We start from the raw sequence: 18129 nt of genomic DNA, 5'->3' as shown, positions 1-18129 counted from the left end.
CGGCTCTGTGCTGCTGCTGCTGCTGCCTGGCCCGGCTCTGTGCTGCTGCTGCCTGGCCCGGCTCTGTGCTGCTGCTGCCTGGCCCGGCTCTGTGCTGCTGCTGCAGCTGCCTGGCCCGGCTCTGTGCTGCTGCTGCTGCTGCCTGGCCCGGCTCTGTGCTGCTGCTGCTGCTGCCTGGCCCGGCTCTGTGCTGCTGCTGCCTGGCCCGGCTCTGTGCTGCTGCTGCAGCTGCCTGGCCCGGCTCTGTGCTGCTGCTGCCTGGCCCGGCTCTGTGCTGCTGCTGCCTGGCCCGGCTCTGTGCTGCTGCTGCAGCTGCCTGGCCCGGCTCTGTGCTGCTGCTGCCTGGCCCGGCTCTGTGCTGCTGCTGCCTGGCCCGGCTCTGTGCTGCTGCTGCCTGGCCCGGCTCTGTGCTGCTGCTGCCTGGCCCGGCTCTGTGCTGCAGCTGCTGCCTGGCCCGGCTCTGTGCTGCTGCTGCCTGGCCCGGCTCTGTGCTGCAGCTGCTGCCTGGCCCGGCTCTGTGCTGCTGCTGCCTGGCCCGGCTCTGTGCTGCTGCTGCCTGGCCCGGCTCTGTGCTGCAGCTGCTGCCTGGCCCGGCTCTGTGCTGCTGCTGCTGCCTGGCTCGGCTCTGTGCTGCAGCTGCTGCCTGGCCCGGCTCTGTGCTGCTGCTGCCTGGCCCGGCTCTGTGCTGCAGCTGCTGCCTGGCCCGGCTCTGTGCTGCTGCTGCCTGGCCCGGCTCTGTGCTGCTGCTGCTGCTGCCTGGCCCGGCTCTGTGCTGCTGCAGCTGCTGCCTGGCCCGGCTCTGTGCTGCTGCTGCCTGGCCCGGCTCTGTGCAAACATAACTCCTGATATCTCACCAAAGTGACTGCACGTAATTTGACGAAATTAATTACACTGTGGGACTATAGCCGCTTACAAGAGCTTTTCGATAAATTTGGACGCTGAGCTAATTTGACAGCCTAAGGACTTTGACGATGTGTTTCTGTTTAGAGGCAAATAACAGAAAAGTATTCATCGACTACGGCTGATGTCCTTGGCAGGAATGCTTGGCCATTTTTGGAAGCAATCGCTAGTCAGTTCCAGCCCCTATTTCTGGGATTAGCCAATCAGCGATCGGCTATTCGGTAGCTTCTAGGCATACTAGTGTGTTATAGACTCATCTATGGACATATAAGATGGGAGAGGGGGGGGGGATGAAATGTTGGAGAAGGGGGGGGGGGAAGGGTGGAGGGGAAGTGAAGAGGGATTTATATGGGGAAAGAGCAAAAGATGAGGGGTGGAAAAAACATATGTTTAACAGTGATAAATTCCACAGTTACTTAAGTATGGGAAAATTAAGACCTTAAACTTAATACAAGGCACGAAACACAATATGATCCACCCGTAGTAGGAAAGCAGCATGCAAAATATCTGGGAATAATGATGCCTGATGACATAACGTTTAGGGAACATAACCAAGCAAATATTGTGTCAGCTAGAAAAATAATAGGATGGATTGCGGGAACTTTAAAATCCAGGGATCCCACCACAATGCTCCTACTATTCAAATAATTGTGCTGTCACGCCTTGAGTACTGCTCGAGGCATTCACCCTTTCAGACCAGGAGATATTGCTGAAATAGAGGGAATAGAGAAAATATATAGGGCACGCGTAGACACGATAAAGCACTTAAATTATTGGGACAGTCTCAAAGCTCTCAAAATGTACTCCCTGGAAAGGAGACGAAAGAGTTATTACATATGCCAGTCGGCCGAGTGAGGGAGCCGAGCAGACAGCACGCTGGACTTGCGATCCTGTGGTCCTGGGTTCGATCCCAGGCGCAGGCGAGAAACAATGGGCAGTGACTTTCACCCTATGCCCCTGTTACCTAGCAGTAAAATAGGTACCTGGGTGTTAGTCAGCTGTCACGGGCTGCTTCCTGGGGGGTGGAGGCCTGGTCGAGGACCGGGCCGCGGGGACACTAAAGCCCCGAAATCATCTCAAGATAACCTCAAGATATCATATACATGGAGAGTACTGGAAGGCCAGGTCTCTAATTTGCACAGTAAAATATCATACTGGAGTGAACGATATGGCAGGAAATGCAGAACAGAGCCAGTGAAGAGCAGGGGTGCCATAGGCACAATCAGAGAACACTGTGTGAACGTTAGAGGTCCACGGTTGTTCAATATCCTTCCAGAAAGTATAAGAAAAATTGTCAGTACAAAAGTCGAAGTCATAAAGAAAAAAACAGTTTTCCGCAAGAAGTGCCGGATCAACCAGGTTGTGGTGGATATGTGGGCCTACGGGCCGCTCCAGGCAACAGCCGGTTGGACCAAGCTCTCACAAGTCAAGTTTGGCCCTAGGCTAGGCTTAGGACCTAGGCTAGGCCTTAAACTTTGAGAACCCTTTGCCGGTAAGATCCAGGTAAGAGTTGGGGGGGGGGGGAGAAGTGGAGAAACATTATCTTGGGCACTGCTGGGTACACTTCCTAGTATATCCATACAGGAGGGGGGGGGAACACCAGGGATTAATTGGGAAGTAACCAGTCATGTTCAACAGTGATCAGTCATGTTCAACAGTGATCAGTCATGTTCAACAGTGGAGTGATCAGCCATGTTCAACAGTGGAGTGATCAGCCATGTTCAACAGTGGAGTGATCAGCCATGTTCAACAGTGGAGAGATCAGCCATGTTCAACAGTGGAGTGATCAGCCATGTTCAACAGTGGAGTGATCAGCCATGTTCAACAGTGGAGTGATCAGCCATGTTCAACAGTGGAGTGATCAGCCATGTTCAACAGTGGAGTGATCAGCCATGTTCAACAGTGGAGTGATCAGCCATGTTCAACAGTGGAGTGATCAGCCATGTTCAACAGTGGAGTGATCAGCCATGTTCAACAGTGGAGTGATCAGCCATGTTCAACAGTGGAGTGATCAGCCATGTTCAACGGGAGAGCGAACAGTTGTTGTCAACGGTGACACTAATTAAGAAAAATTGCTTCCACGGCGCTAAAGTTGGAGAAAGAAAAAAGTGAAGGAAAATTACAGAGATGTGAAATATAGTGTGAGTTATGCCTTTGTTTTGCACTGCTTGCAGGGTTTTCAGGGTCGTTTTCTTAAAGGTATAAACGGGTGCTGGAAGGAGTCCAGATTTGTGGCCAAGGCAGTTTTTGCTTTTATAAAATCTTTGGAGCAAGACAGTGGTAATTGAACATGTGTTTTGGGTCACTCAAGACGCACGCATTACCCATGGATATATATGGTTAAGAGTAACACAACCCGAAGTTTGTCCAAAAAAGGAATTTGGAGTCACACAACTGGTTCCCAACCCATTTTTTTTAAGTTACCCCATACATACACTGGCCTAGGTACCAGTTCTCTATCGAACGCTCCAGAGAAATTCAGAATGATTTTCACATGGATATATCACCTTATTTTGATGTTGTTTTCGCTTTGTATATTCTGTAATCTTTCACAGGTTTACAGGTCTTCTCGTAGCGAACATTTTTATGGTGGAGCTAAACTGAAAGCGAGTTTAGTAAATAATCAAATAACACCTGAGCCATGGCCTCCCTGGTTCCTTCCCTCCCTGTGTGCCTCCCTCCCTGCCTGCCTCCCTCCCTGTAGTTCCTCTGACACGTACCCTCTCTGCACTCACCCCATGCCCATCCTCCTCGCCCACTCACATACCCACAAATGGCATCCACTCACCTTAATCTCGTCGAAGGTGACAGGCGTAGTTCGAAACCGTCCGGTTCGGTTCATTTTCTTCTTGGTGGCCCGCTTGTAGGAGTGAGGATGTGGCTCGACGACGCGGTTGAGTCGAGAGAGCGGCTCCGGGTATATGGCGTCGATCTCCCGCCGGTAGTCCTTCGGCGGCGTGGAAGACATTTTGGTGGTTAGTTTATCCAGGATGGCGGTTGGTGGCTACGTGAGGTGAAGGCAGGTCCTTGATGGCTGCCCTGGGTGTAGACTGCTCACTGGCGGCAGCCTTGGGTGAGGGTGATCACTGGCTGCTGCCCAGGGTGATGGCAGGTCACTGGCTGCTGCCCAGGGTGATGGCAGGTCACTGGCTGCTGCCCAGGGTGATGGCAGGTCACTGGCTGCTGCCCAGGGTGATGGCAGGTCACTGGCTGCTGCCCAGGGTGATGGCAGGTCACTGGCTGCTACCCAGGGTGATGGCAGGTCACTGGCTGATGCCCAGGGTGATGGCAGGTCACTGGCTGCTGCCCAGGGTGATGGCAGGTCACTGGCTGCTGCCCAGGGTGATGGCAGGTCACTGGCTGCTGCCCAGGGTGATGGCAGGTCACTGGCTGCTGCCCAGGGTGATGGCAGGTCACTGGCTGCTACCCAGGGTGATGGCAGGTCACTGGCTGCTGCCCAGGGTGATGGCAGGTCACTGGCAGCTGCCCAGGGTGATGGCAGGTTACTGTAAACTTCCCAACAAAATAATTTGGCACTCGGGAAAGCAGAGTCTACGAGCGGCTAGAAAATATAATACACCGGCTGATTTATCACCACTGATATAACCTTGTATGGCAAAGCAGAGCTTACCAGTGATGTCTGGGTTAGATACCAAAACACAAATGCAGATTTTTATTTACAAAAATACTATTTACAGTAATCTATAATGAGGCACAAACACAAGGCACTGGTTTACACCATTCGGATCTTAACACTCAAGGCAGCATAAGGTTGCTTACAAGGTGTTCAAATAAGGCGTTTCTCGTCCTCTTCAACGATCAATATTATTTTATGTTTCTGCGCCAAGTGATTTGAACAGCAACTCCTATAATAAATAGTTTCACAAAATATATAGATACATTTCTTGTAATATATAATGTGATTTACTAAGCTTGTTCTCTTCAGTGAGGTATAGCATCGACATTAGTATGTCATCAGTGTTACGGTGTCCTTTGCCCCAGCCAGTGTTGTCGAGGAGGTCCTCGCCTGGAGCTCAACCCTCCCTAAAGATCACAGCAAGCGCAGTTGGTCCCCCTGGGTCTGGCCAGACACAGCGCGCTCCTGGCGGGTGTGGACGGTGCTGCCCCCTTACCACACCAAACACAACTGAACTCTTGTGGGCCTGCACGCACCTTCACTGGTGAGGGTGTCGACGGAGTTTCACTGTACTGGACCTGAACCTCTGCACCACAATATTATACTGCGCCTCACTGGATGTCTGTGGATTAAGAGCCCCATAACACAGACTAGCGAGAGTGTCATTCACCAACAACTCTACGTCTTCCTCTTCCCCAGCGAGAGCAACATTCGGGAAGAAGAGCCTCCACAGCTCTGGGCGAGAGACGTGGCGGCGACGACGGTGCTAAGCACCATCAGGGGCGGCAATGGGGCACAATCAGGGACGGCGGGGCAGTATCAGAGGCGGCAGTGGGGCACCGTCAAGGGCGGCGACGTATCCTCCGCACCATACGACTGCGCTCCAGGTGTTCCGTGTACCAGGTCTGTCAAGGAGAAAATAGGTTGTTGAAAATTTGAAGCTAAGACAAAGGTTGGTGTTGATCAAGTGTAACAAAGTGGGGCGAGGAAACACTACGCTGTGCGTCACACCTGTGTTTTGGTGCGTCCATGACATCACTACACGAGAGTAAAGGAATATGTTGAAGGTCTGCACTGACCACTGTGAGACAGCTCCTGCTTTTACCCCTTCACTTCCACTCGTGAACTTATCCAACTCGCGCTTCAAACTTTCCATTATATTTACATGTATGATATTACTTGGTAATAAGTTCTACATAACTGTAACCCTATTTCTGTGGCAGTATTTGCCTATTTAGTTTTCTAACTCTAACCATCCTAATTTAATCCATTGTATTAGATTTTTAGAAATCTATTTTTATACCCATTCGTAAGTCCTTTTATCTATTTGTGTACGTCAATTATATCCATCATTACGTCGCTCTGGGAGTCTAGGGGATGTAAACAGTTTTCTTTGTCTCATCACAAGGAAGGTTCTTAATGCCTGAGTTTACCTGAAGTTATCCTTCTTTGTTTACTCTTAAGATCATTTAAGACAGTACAGACCGTGTGTAGGGAAGTAGTAAAGACCGTGTGTAAATGTTATGATTGGGTGTTTAATAATAAAATAGGGTTTAACTACAAATGGAGACAACTTATACCATCAGTTCACCCTAAAATAGTGGACAGGGCTCTCCAATGGTAACTGGTTGGAATATGAGCCCCCAACTTGGCTGGTGACTGCCTGCCCACCAGTGAAACGTCACAAAATAGTCTGTTGAGAGATGGCAGCCTAACCAGGGGCCAGATTCACGAAAGCACTTACGCAAGCACTTATGAACGTGTACATCTTTCCTCAATCTTTTGACTGCTTTGATAACATTTATTAAACAATTTACAAGCATGAAAACTTCCCATTCAACTGTTGGTATTGTTATAAACAGCCTCCTGGTGCTTCGGAGCTCATTAACTGTTTAATAATTGTAAACAAAGCCTCCAAAGATTGAGAACAGATGTACAGGTTCGTAAGTGTTTTCGTGAATCTGGCCCCAGGCCCACGGGATAATTATCAGTGATTTAACAATAATATATTTATGTACAATCTCCACGCCCTTGTAACAAAGTTCTGGCTGTCGAAAGTTACTTTACTATCCTCTACTGCCTCCTGTAACAGGAGCATGAACTCACATAAGACTCTCACATAATATTACACGCTCACCAAAATGACCGGAACACTTCACAAGTAAACCGGTACAACGACATACACTGTATCCTCTTGCAAAGCGCTTTAGATGTATATATATATAGATAGATAAGTAGTAAAGCTCACGTGTAGGTTAGAGCGTGTGTAGGGAAGTAGTTAAGACATGTTAGTGTGATGCAGGCGATGAGTCACAATAACGTGGCTAAAGTATGTTGACCAGGCCACACACTAGAAGGTGAAGGGACGACGACGTTACGGTCCATCCTGGACCATTCTCAAGTCGATTGAGAATGGATTGAGAATTGAACGTCGTCGTCCCTTCACCTTCTAGTGTGTGGTCTGGTCAACATGTTAGTGTGATGTCTTTGTGTACCTGAAACTGAAGTGTATGGTTCATGAAGCACTCTACCTACACCAGAGTGCTTGGCGCTGATGAGTAAAGCTTGCACTGGCTTCAGTACAAGCCTCCAGACATCCTGTGGACTGGGTGTACTGTGTGAGTGATTGATGAAGATTAAGCCACCCAAGAGGTGGCACGGGCATGAATAGCCCGTAACGGGTGACCTTCCAGGGTGAACAACTTGTACCATGTCGTTGTTCAGGGGTAAGGTGTGCGGCTGGGAACACCATGATCGCTGGTTTGAGTCCCCCTCTGTGCCCCAATTGATTTTTTAAATAATAATAATAATAATAATAATAATAATAATAATAATAATAATAATAATAATAATAATAATGGAGACTATAATAAGTATTCTTTAGCGCCTGCAAGATATAATAAAGTCATGAGGGTGCTTGTGGGGGGGGGGAGGTCGAGGGGCATGGAGTAGAGAAGGAGGAAGGGGGGAGGGGGGAGAAGACCTAGGGGGACGGCGGTGAGTGAAAGGGGGGGGGGTGGTGGGAGGAAGAAGGGGGGTGGGAAGGGGAGGAGGAGGAAGAAGTGAAGAGGGGCGAGGAAGAAGGGGAGAGGAGCTAGGCATGGATTACGTATAAATAGCTGGCCTATATACCCTACTCGGGTCATGCCATGGAGATCCGGGTTGGGAATCTGTACATCAGACAACCCACCGTTATTAAGACGGGGCCCAAGAGCTGAGAACTCGACCCTACAGGCATAAATGATAACTACACACTCACCAACTTAAAACAGAGAAAATAGGAACAGCGGACATAAGTGAAAACTGAAAGCACAAATAAGTCGACAAAACGTAAGGAAATACTGGTGGGACACAACAGTAGAAATAGAAGCCCTCCACAACTACAAGGACAGATTCCATAACAAAATTTTGACGTGTGAATAGTTAAGCCATAAAGCAACAGGAACAAGAAGGGACATGTTGCTATGCCCGGGTTCGAGCCCCGGCGGAGGCGGAAATAAATGGGCAGTTTCTCTTACCCTGATGCCCTTGTTCACGTAGCAGTAAATAGGTACCTGGGAGTTAGACAGCTGCTACGGGCTGCTTCCTGGGTGTGTGTGTGTGTAGGGGTAGGGGGGGGGAAATAATCAGTTGATTGACTGACAGTTGAGAGGCGGGCTCAAAGAGTCAAAGCTCAACCCTTGCAAGCACAACTAGGTGAGTACACTTACCCACATGCCGGAAAGGTGTATATTAGTGATGATAAGTGTAGGCATTACTGCGTGTGGGGCTCGCCCCTCACCTTCCTTAGTGCATTATCTGTCTCACTCACTGCCGTCACCTCTCTCATCTCCTTCCCCGCCCCTCTCTCTCTCTCTCTCTCCTCTTCACCCCCAACTCTCTCTCTGTCTCTCCCCGTCTCTCCCTATCCTGCAACGGCATGTAATAGTTACAAGTGTGTGAGATATTAATGAGAGCAGCAGAGAGAGAGTGCGGCGGCAGTGAGTCTGAACATGCGGGATGTTATCATTGTTAATGTAGGAGGACACCACCCTGGAGTAAACAGACCAGCGTGAAACACTCTGGTACACCGATAATCTTCTTGACCTTTCTCAGGTCATTATAGAGAAAAATAGAGGCTATATTTGCAGTCAAGACTCCAAGTGGGGTCCACGAGGAGCAAATTAAAGGTCAGCCCAATCGTCGTGTCGAGGCAAAGCTCGGCACCTTTAGCCTACATTGATACTCTGTCCACACATTATTCTCTAAAACCATATACACTGATGGTTCCCCCTATTCCATGGTTAGGGGGCCTGGTGGCTGAGTTGACAGCGCTCGAGATTCGTAGTCCTAAGGTCCTGGGATCGATCCCCGGCGGAGGCGGAAACAAATGGGAAAAGTTTCTTTCACTATGATGTCCTCTTCATCTAGCAGTAAATAGGTACCTGGGAGTTAGACAGCTGCTACGGGCTGCTTCCTGGGGAAGGTGTGAGTATGTGTGCGGGGGGTGGGGGGGGGGGGGGAATAACACTTGATTGATTGAAAGTTGAGAGGCGGGCCTAAAGAGCCAGAGCTCATCCCCCGCAAGCACAACTTGGTGAGTACAACTAGGTGAATAAACCTGTCCACGGTTGTTCCGGCAATATTTCTTACGCTCGCTGGGAGGGTGCTGAACAACCGTGGACCTCTGATGTTTATACAGTGTTCTCTGATTGTGCCTATGGCACCTCTGCTTTTCACTGGTTCTATTCTACATTTTCTTCCATATCGTTCACTCCAGTATGTTGATATTTCAGTAAGTTAAGTATTTAGCACGTTAGTCCTTTAGTAAGTGTAGTAAGGCTTTACGGTCCAGCATTGGGTTATTGGGTGTAGTGGGTGGGTGTTGGGTGTACTGGGGAGGTGTAGTGGGTGGGTGTTGGGTGTACTGGGGAGGTGTAGTGGGTGGGTGTTGGGTGTACTGGGGAGGTGTAGTGGGTGGGTGTTGGGTGTAGTGGGTGGATGTTGGGTGTAGTGGGTGGGTGTAGTGGGTGGGTGTTGGGTGTAGTGGGCGGGTGTTGGGTGTAGTGGGCGGGTGTTGGGTGTAGTGGGCGGGTGTTGGGTGTAGTGGGTGGGTGTTGGGTGTAGTGGGCGGGTGTTGGGTGTAGTGGGTGGGAGTTGGGTGTAGTGGGCGGGTGTTGGGTGTAGTGGGCGGGTGTTGGGTGTAGTGGGCGGGTGTTGGGTGTAGTGGGTGGGAGTTGGGTGTAGTGGGTGGGTGTTGGGTGTAGTGGGTGGGTGTTGGGTGTAGTGGGTGGGAGTTGGGTGTAGTGGGTGGGTGTTGGGTGTAGTGGGTGGGTGTTGGGTGTAGTGGGTGGGTGTTGGGTGTAGTGGGTGGGAGTTGGGTGTAGTGGGTGGGAGTTGGGTGTAGTGGGTGGGTGTTGGGTGTAGTGGGCGGGTGTTGGGTGTAGTGGGTGGGTGTTGGGTGTAGTGGGGAGGTGTTGGGTGTAGTGGGTGGGAGTTGGGTGTAGTGGGTGGGTGTTGGGTGTAGTGGGTGGGTGTTGGGTGTAGTGGGTGGGTGTTGGGTGTAGTGGGCGGGTGTTGGGTGTAGTGGGTGGGTGTTGGGTGTAGTGGGTGGGAGTTGGGTGTAGTGGGTGGGTGTTGGGTGTAGTGGGTGGGTGTTGGGTGTAGTGGGTGGGTGTTGGGTGTAGTGGGTGGGAGTTGGGTGTAGTGGGGAGGTGTTGGGTGTAGTGGGTGGGAGTTGGGTGTAGTGGGTGGGTGTTGGGTGTAGTGGGTGGGTGTTGGGTGTAGTGGGTGGGTGTTGGGTGTAGTGGGCGGGTGTTGGGTGTAGTGGGTGGGTGTTGGGTGTAGTGGGTGGGAGTTGGGTGTAGTGGGTGGGTGTTGGGTGTAGTGGGTGGGTGTTGGGTGTAGTGGGTGGGTGTTGGGTGTAGTGGGTGGGAGTTGGGTGTAGTGGGTGGGAGTTGGGTGTAGTGGGTGGGTGTTGGGTGTAGTGGGCGGGTGTTGGGTGTAGTGGGTGGGTGTTGGGTGTAGTGGGGAGGTGTTGGGTGTAGTGGGCGGGTGTTGGGTGTAGTGGGTGGGTGTTGGGTGTAGTGGGCGGGTGTTGGGTGTAGTGGGTGGGAGTTGGGTGTAGTGGGTGGGTGTTGGGTATAGTGGGCGGGTGTTGGGTGTAGTGGGCGGGTGTTGGGTGTAGTGGGCGGGTGTTGGGTGTAGTGGGTGGGTGTTGGGTGTAGTGGGCGGGTGTTGGGTGTAGTGGGCGGGTGTTGAGTGTAGTGGGCGGGTGTTGGGTGTAGTGGGTGGGTGTTGGGTGTAGTGGGTGGGTGTTGGGTGTAGTGGGCGGGTGTTGGGTGTAGTGGGGAGGTGTTGGGTGTAGTGGGCGGGTGTTGGGTGTAGTGGGTGGGTGTTGGGTGTAGTGGGCGGGTGTTGGGTGTAGTGGGGAGGTGTTGGGTGTAGTGGGGAGGTGTTGGGTGTAGTGGGTGGGTGTTGGGTGTAGTGGGGAGGAGTTGGGTGTAGTGGGTGGGTGTTGGGTGTAGTGGGCGGGTGTTGGGTTTAGTGGGCGGGTGTTGGGTGTAGTGGGCGGGTGTTGAGTGTAGTGGGCGGGTGTTGAGTGTAGTGGGCGGGTGTTGGGTGTAGTGGGTGGGTGTTGGGTGTAGTGGGGAGGTGTTGGGTGTAGTGGGGAGGTGTTGGGTGTAGTGGGCGGGTGTTGGGTGTAGTGGGCGGATGTTGGGTGTAGTGGGCGGATGTTGGGTGTAGTGGGGAGGTGTTGGGTGTAGTGGGCGGGTGTTGGGTGTAGTGGGCGGATGTTGGGTGTAGTGGGCGGATGTTGGGTGTAGTGGGGAGGTGTTGGGTGTAGTGGGCGGGTGTTGGGTGTAGTGGGGAGGTGTTGGGTGTAGTGGGGAGGTGTTGGGTGTAGTGGGGAGGTGTTGGGTGTAGTGGGTGGGTGTTGGGTGTAGTGGGCGGGTGTTGGGTGTAGTGGCCGGGTGTTGGGTTTAGTGGGCGGGTGTTGAGTGTAGTGGGCGGGTGTTGAGTGTAGTGGGCGGGTGTTGGGTGTAGTGGGGAGGTGTTGGGTGTAGTGGGTGGGTGTTGGGTGTAGTGGCCGGGTGTTGGGTTTAGTGGGCGGGTGTTGAGTGTAGTGGGCGGGTGTTGAGTGTAGTGGGCGGGTGTTGGGTGTAGTGGGGAGGTGTTGGGTGTAGTGGATGGGTGTTGGGTGTAGTGGGTGGGTGTTGGGTGTAGTGGCCGGGTGTTGGGTTTAGTGGGTGGGTGTTGGGTGTAGTGGGGAGGTGTTGGGTGTAGTGGGCGGATGTTGGATGTAGTGGGGAGGTGTTGGGTGTAGTGGCCGGGTGTTGGGTTTAGTGGGTGGGTGTTGGGTGTAGTGGGCGGGTGTTGGGTGTAGTGGCCGGGTGTTGGGTTTAGTGGGTGGGTGTTGGGTGTAGTGGGTGGGTGTTGTGTGTAGTGGGCGGGTGTTGTGTGTAGTGGGCGGATGTTGGGTATAGTGGGCGGGTGTTGTGTGTAGTGGGCGGGTGTTGGGTGTAGTGGGCGGGAGTTGGATGTAGTGGGGTGGTGTTGGGTGTAGTGGGCGGAAGTTGGGTGTAGTGGGTGGGTGTTGGGTGTAGTGGGCGGGTGTTGGGTGTAGTGGGCGGGTGTTGGGTGTAGTGGGTGGGTGTTGTGTGTAGTGGGCGGGTGTTGGGTGTAGTGGGCGGGTGTTGGGTGTAGTGGGCGGGTGTTGGGTGTAGTGAGGTGGTGTTGGGTGTAGTGGGCGGGTGTTGGGTGTAGTGGGTGAGTGTTGGGTGTAGTGGGCGGATGTTGGGTGTAGTGGATGGGTGTTGGGTGTAGTGGGCGGGTGTTGGGTGTAGTGGGCGGGTGTTGGGTGTAGTGGGCGGATGTTGGGTGTAGTGGGCGGATGTTGGGTGTAGTGGGCGGATGTTGGGTGTAGTGGGCGGATGTTGGGTGTAGTGGGGAGGTGTTGGGTGTAGTGGGCGGATGTTGGGTGTAGTGGGCGGATGTTGGGTGTAGTGGGCGGATGTTGGGTGTAGTGGGCGGATGCTGGGTGTAGTGGGTGGGTGTTGGGTGTAGTGGGGAGGTGTTGGGTGTAGTGGGCGGATGTTGGGTGTAGTGGGTGGGTGTTGGGTGTAGTGGGCGGGTGTTGGGTGTAGTGGGCGGGTGTTGGGTGTAGTGGGTGGGTGTTGGGTGTAGTGGGCGGGTGTTGGGTGTAGTGGGCGGGTGTTGGGTGTAGTGGGCGGGTGTTGGGTGTAGTGGGCGGATGTTGGGTGTAGTGGGTGGGTGTTGGGTGTAGTGGGTGGGTGTTGGGTGTAGTGGATGGGTGTTGGGTGTAGTGGGCGGGTGTTGGGTGTAGTGGGGAGGTGTTGGGTGTAGTGGGCGGATGTTGGGTGTAGTGGGCGGGTGTTGGGTGTAGTGGGCGGATGTTGAGTGTAGTGGGAGGGTGTTGGGTGTAGTGGGTGGGTGTTGGGTGTAGTGGGCGGATGTTGAGTGTAGTGGGTGGGTGTTGGGTGTAGTGGGCGGGTGTTGGGTGTAGTGGGCGGATGTTGGGTGTAGTGGGTGGGTGTTGGGTGTAGTGGGGAGGTGTTGGGTGTAGTGGGCGGATGTTGGGTGTAGTGGGCGGGTGTTGGGTGTAGTGGGCGGATGTTGAGTGTAGTGGGTGGGTGTTGGGTGTAGTGGGCGGGTGTTGGGTGTAGTGGGCGGGTGTTGGGTGTAGTGGGGAGGTGTTGGGTGTAGTGGGCGGGTGTTGGGTGTAGTGGGAAGGTGCTGGGTGTAGTGGGGAGGTGTTGGGTGTAGTGGGCGGGTGTTGGGTGTAGTGGGGAGGTGCTGGGTGTAGTGGGGAGGTGTTGGGTGTAGTTGGGAGGTGTTGGGTGTAGTGGGCGGGTGTTGGGTGTAGTGGGGAGGTGCTGGGTGTAGTGGGGAGGTGTTGGGTGTAGTTGGGAGGTGTTGGGTGTAGTGGGCGGGTGTTGGGTGTAGTGGGGAGGTGTTGGGTGTAGTGAGCGGGTGTTGGGTGTAGTGGGCGGGTGTTGGGTGGAGTGGGGATGTGGGTGGTTGAGAGGAGGCAAGTGTAGAGGAGTAGAGAGCAGTGGGTGGAGGATGGGGTGGGGGGTCTGGCACGGCCTCCGTGGCCCCGTGCCAGTTGGGCACTTCTGCTCTTTCTCGGTGCCTAGTGCTGCCACCGACTTTGGCACGACCCCACTTCTAGTAGGTACTTTGGCACGACCCCAACTATTACTAAGGATTCTAGGTTGACCTCAGTACTAGCAGTAACCCTGGTACGACGCCTCGTACTAGTAAGAAGACTAGGACGACCACCAGCACTGATAGGAATTTTGCCACGACCTCTCACCCAATGCTAGTAAAGACTAGGACGACCCCCAGAACTAGTAATGACTCTAGGACGACTTCCAGAACTAGTAATGACTCCAGGACGACTCCCAGCGCTAGTAATGACTCTAGGACGACCACCAGAACTAGTAAAGACTAGGACGACCCCCAGAACTAGTAAAGACTCTAGGACGACCTCCAGAACTAGTAATGATTCTAGGACGACCCTCAGAACTAGTAATAACTCTAGGACGACCTCCAGAACTAGTAATGACTCCAGGACGACCCCCAGAACTAGTAAAGACTCTAGGACGATCCCCAGAACTAGTAATAACTCTAGGACGACCCCCAGAACTAGTAATGACTCTAGGACGACCCCCAGAACTAGTAATGACTCCAGGACGACCCCCAGATCTAGTAATGACTCCAGGACGACCTCCAGAACTAGTAATGACTCCAGGACGACCTCCAGAACTAGTAATAACTCTAGGACGACCCCCTGAACTAGTAATGACTCTAGGACGACCTCCAGAAATAGTAAATACTCTAGGACGACCCCCAGAACTAGTATTGACTCTAGGACGACCCCCAGAAGTAGTAAGGACTCTAGGACGACCCCTCAGAACTAGTAATGACTCTAGGACGACCCCCAGAAGTAGTAATGACTCCAGGACGACCCCGAGAACTAGTAATGACTCTAGGACGACCCCCGGAACTAGTAATGACTCTAGGACGACCCTCAGAACTAGCAATGACGCCAGGACGACCCCCAGAACTAGTAATGACTCTAGGACGACCCTCAGAACTAGCAATGACTCTAGGACGACCCTCAGAACTAGCAATGACTCTAGGACGACCTCCAGCACTAGTGAGAACTCCAGGACGACCTCCAGCACTAGTTGGAAACCTGTTGTGGTCTCCAGTACTAGGAAGCACTAGTAAGGACGCTAGAACGCTCACCAGTACTACTAGAAACTCTAGCTTGACCTCCAGTACAATAGAGATTCTGGTACGACCTTCAGTGGTGGGGTCAGTACGACCCCACAACTATTTGTGGGTTGTGGGGCGTTGGGGGGGGGGGGTAATTTCAGTACTAATGGAGACTCTGGGCATAGACGCAATAATTGAAGGGCCACAGTAATGGGAGGACACAGTAATGGGAGGACACAGTAATGGGAGGACACAGTAAGAGAGGGCCATAGTAACAGGAGGGCCACAGTGAGAGAGGGCCACAGTGAGAGGGGGACCACAACGAGAGGGGACCACAGTAAGAGAGAGCACAGTATCAGGAGGGCCAAAGTGAGAGAGGGCCACAGTGAGAGAGGGCCACAGTAAGAGAGGGCCACAGTATCAGGAGGGCCACAGTGAGAGAGGGCCACAATGAGAGGGGGCCACAATGAGAGGGGGCCACAATGAGAGAGGGCCACAATGAGAGGGGGCCACAGTGAGAGAGGGCCACAATGAGAGAGGGCCACAATGAGAGAGGGCCACAGTGAGGAGTGCTATACACAAGGAACAACTATACAGTGGACTGATGTTTGATCTCGCACGACTGTGCCTCAAGAAAGGAAGGGTATTATCAGTTGAGAGCGCTAAGCCATTACGACTATATAGCACTAGGAGGGGATCAGGATAGAGACTTGGGACGGGACGGGGGGAGGGAGTTAAGCCACAAGGTACGCCAGCTGCTCCATGAACTCCACGCCCCGAACATACACTCATGCCCCATACACGCTCCCTCGCATACACACACGCTCCCTCGCGTACACACACGCTTCCTCGCATACACACACGCTCCCTCGCATACACGCACGCTCCCTCGCATACACGCACGCTCCCTCGCATACACACACGCTCTCTCGCATACAAGCACGCTCCCTCGCATACATGCACGCTTCCTCGCATACACGCACGCTCCCTCGCATACACACACGCTCTCTCGCATACAAGCACGCTCCCTCGCATACATGCACGCTTCCTCGCATACACGCACGCTCCCTCGCATACACACACGCTCCCTCACATACATGCACGCTTCCTCGCATACACACACGCTCCCTAGCATACATGCACGCTCCCTTGCATACACGCACGCTCTCTCGCATACAAGCACGCTCCCTCGCATACATGCACGCTTCCTCGCATACACGCACGCTCCCTCGCATACACACACGCTCCCTCGCATACAAGCACGCTCCCTCGCATACACACACGCTCCCTCACATACATGCACGCTTCCTCGCATACACACACGCTCCCTAGCATACATGCACGCTCCCTTGCATACACGCACGCTCCCTCGCATACACACACGCCCCCTCGCATACACGCACGCTCCCTCGCATACATACACGCCCCCTCACATACACGCCCCCTCGCATACACACACGCCCCCTCGCATACACGGAGGAGAAGGAGAAGGAAATGAATCATGGAGAGCAAAGCTTGTAGAAGTAGTAGAGAGGAACTTCCTGATGTTAGGGACAAAACAAAAAGAAAGGGTCGTGACCAACCAGCTACGTAAGACCAGGTCTTCACACAGAGTGACATGAACATTGAAAACATAGACCATGAAATGCCATAAGGAGCCAATGACCATTGAGTTTTAGTCTTTGAATACATAGTGACATTGAAGACCATAAAAAGATGTAACAAGGGGCAAGAGTGTAACAAGCGGGGGGGGGGGGTAACATACAGGAGAGAGGAATACCAGATGGTCAGAGAATTCCTGGAGGGCATAGAATGGCAAAGAGAACGCAGAGGAAAATCCACACAGAACGTGATGACTACGTAATGGTCAAACTCGAAGAAGCTGAAGAATTTATTTCTTATTTCTAGCCTGACGAAATGCTTTGGCATATTAACTACAATAAACACTTAAGAAGAAGAAAAGAGAGAGAGAGAGAGAGAGAGAGAGAGAGAGAGAGAGAGAGAGAGAGAGAGAGAGAGAGAGAGAGAGAGAGAGAGAGAGAGAGAGAGAGAGAGAGAGAGAGAGAGAGAGAGAGAGAGAGAGAGAGAGAGAGAGAGAGAGAGAGAGAGAGAGAGAGAGAGAGAGAGAGAGAGAGAGAGAGAGAGAGAGAGAGAGAGAGAGAGAGCTAGAGCCAAAGAGAGAGACCGAGAGAGAAAGAGACAGAAATCCTTTCTAAATATTTCGTGATTCCTGTGTACCAAGGAGGGTGATGGCGTCATAATCCATACAGATGTTTGCCCAATGCTGACGAAAATGGCGGTGTGGAGGGGGGAGTCGAACCCTGGTATTAGCGAGGTCCATATAATTACACGAGGGGTGCATGTAACCCGAGCCAACCTTAGCTCTGTGTATTTGCCTGTTATATGTTGTGCTCTGCTTGTGTTAGTTAATTTTCTACCACATTTGTGTTCACTCATTATACATTGTTAACCAGTTTGTATTCATTTTTTCTCTCCCCCGTTATCGGTCTGTTAGACAATACAGTGAGTTATTTACCACTCAACTACAGGAGGTGATTGCAGTGCTTTAATAAGAGTAACCAACATGCATACATTCTCGTCTGTGTTACATAGACAGGGTTAGAGATCTGGTCTCCCACATATAGTGCAGAGACCACTCAGCCACAGAATGTAACTCAAGAATTTTTACAGTGGCAAATTACAATTGCATCGGGCATATGTATTATTTTCGTCTGTCCTACATTGATAGTGCATTTTGAGTTACAGAGCACTCAACCACGAAAAGTGATTAAAGTGTTTATTCAAGTTATAATTATCTCACATATATTACATAATAGTTGCGTCACACATTAAATCTTGGATACAGGTCCAGTATATCATCTTTTCTCAATCTTTGGCGGCTTTGTTTCCACTTATTAAACAGTTAATGAGCTCCGAAGCACCAGGAGGATGTTTATAACAATAACAACAGTTGAATAGGAAGTTTTCATGCTTGTAAACTGTTTAATAAATGTAATCAAAGCCGTCAAAGATTGAGGAAAGATGTACACGTTCGTAAGTGCTTGCGTAAGAGCTCGTGAATCTGGGCCCCCAGTATATCATCACGTGTTCCAGTATTATAAAAATATTTACAGAGTTCAGCATAATTCAACCCAGAGGTTGACATACGCTGAATAATACAATAATATTGTATGTTTTGTCAGTCAATATGACATTTAGTGCGCCAGCCAGAGGCTTAGGGCCCGCGCAGGAATATCCCTGCAAAAAAAATAAAAATGACATTCTACAATATAATGTTCCAGATAATGAATGTTTGCTCTTTCACTAAGTTGATACTGTAGTCGATACTGGAGTTTTGGAAAGCT

General features: G+C 51.9%; 2 protein-coding genes across 2 annotated transcripts in view; one reads left to right on the top strand and one right to left on the bottom strand.

The window, feature by feature from the left end:
• Positions 1-18129, bottom strand: part of LOC123771613 (uncharacterized) — a 64069-nt gene that overhangs the window by 27463 nt on the left and 18477 nt on the right. Inside the window, exon 2 of the mRNA XM_045764205.2 lies at positions 3689-5442. Within this exon, the coding sequence (XP_045620161.2) occupies positions 3689-3868 (180 nt within the window). The 5' untranslated portion in view covers positions 3869-5442. The remainder of the gene's footprint in view (positions 1-3688; positions 5443-18129) is intronic.
• Positions 14045-14773, top strand: LOC123769958 (myomodulin neuropeptides 1-like). The gene has a single exon (XM_045761479.2). The coding sequence runs from the start codon at positions 14045-14047 to the stop codon at positions 14771-14773; it is 729 nt and encodes a 242-aa protein (XP_045617435.2).

Source organism: Procambarus clarkii, chromosome 14 (assembly GCF_040958095.1).
Source record: "Procambarus clarkii isolate CNS0578487 chromosome 14, FALCON_Pclarkii_2.0, whole genome shotgun sequence".
NCBI classification, from domain to species: Eukaryota; Metazoa; Arthropoda; class Malacostraca; order Decapoda; family Cambaridae; genus Procambarus; species Procambarus clarkii.
The sequence above is the reverse complement of the archived record's forward strand: the minus strand, read 5'-3'. Positions and strand labels throughout refer to the sequence as shown.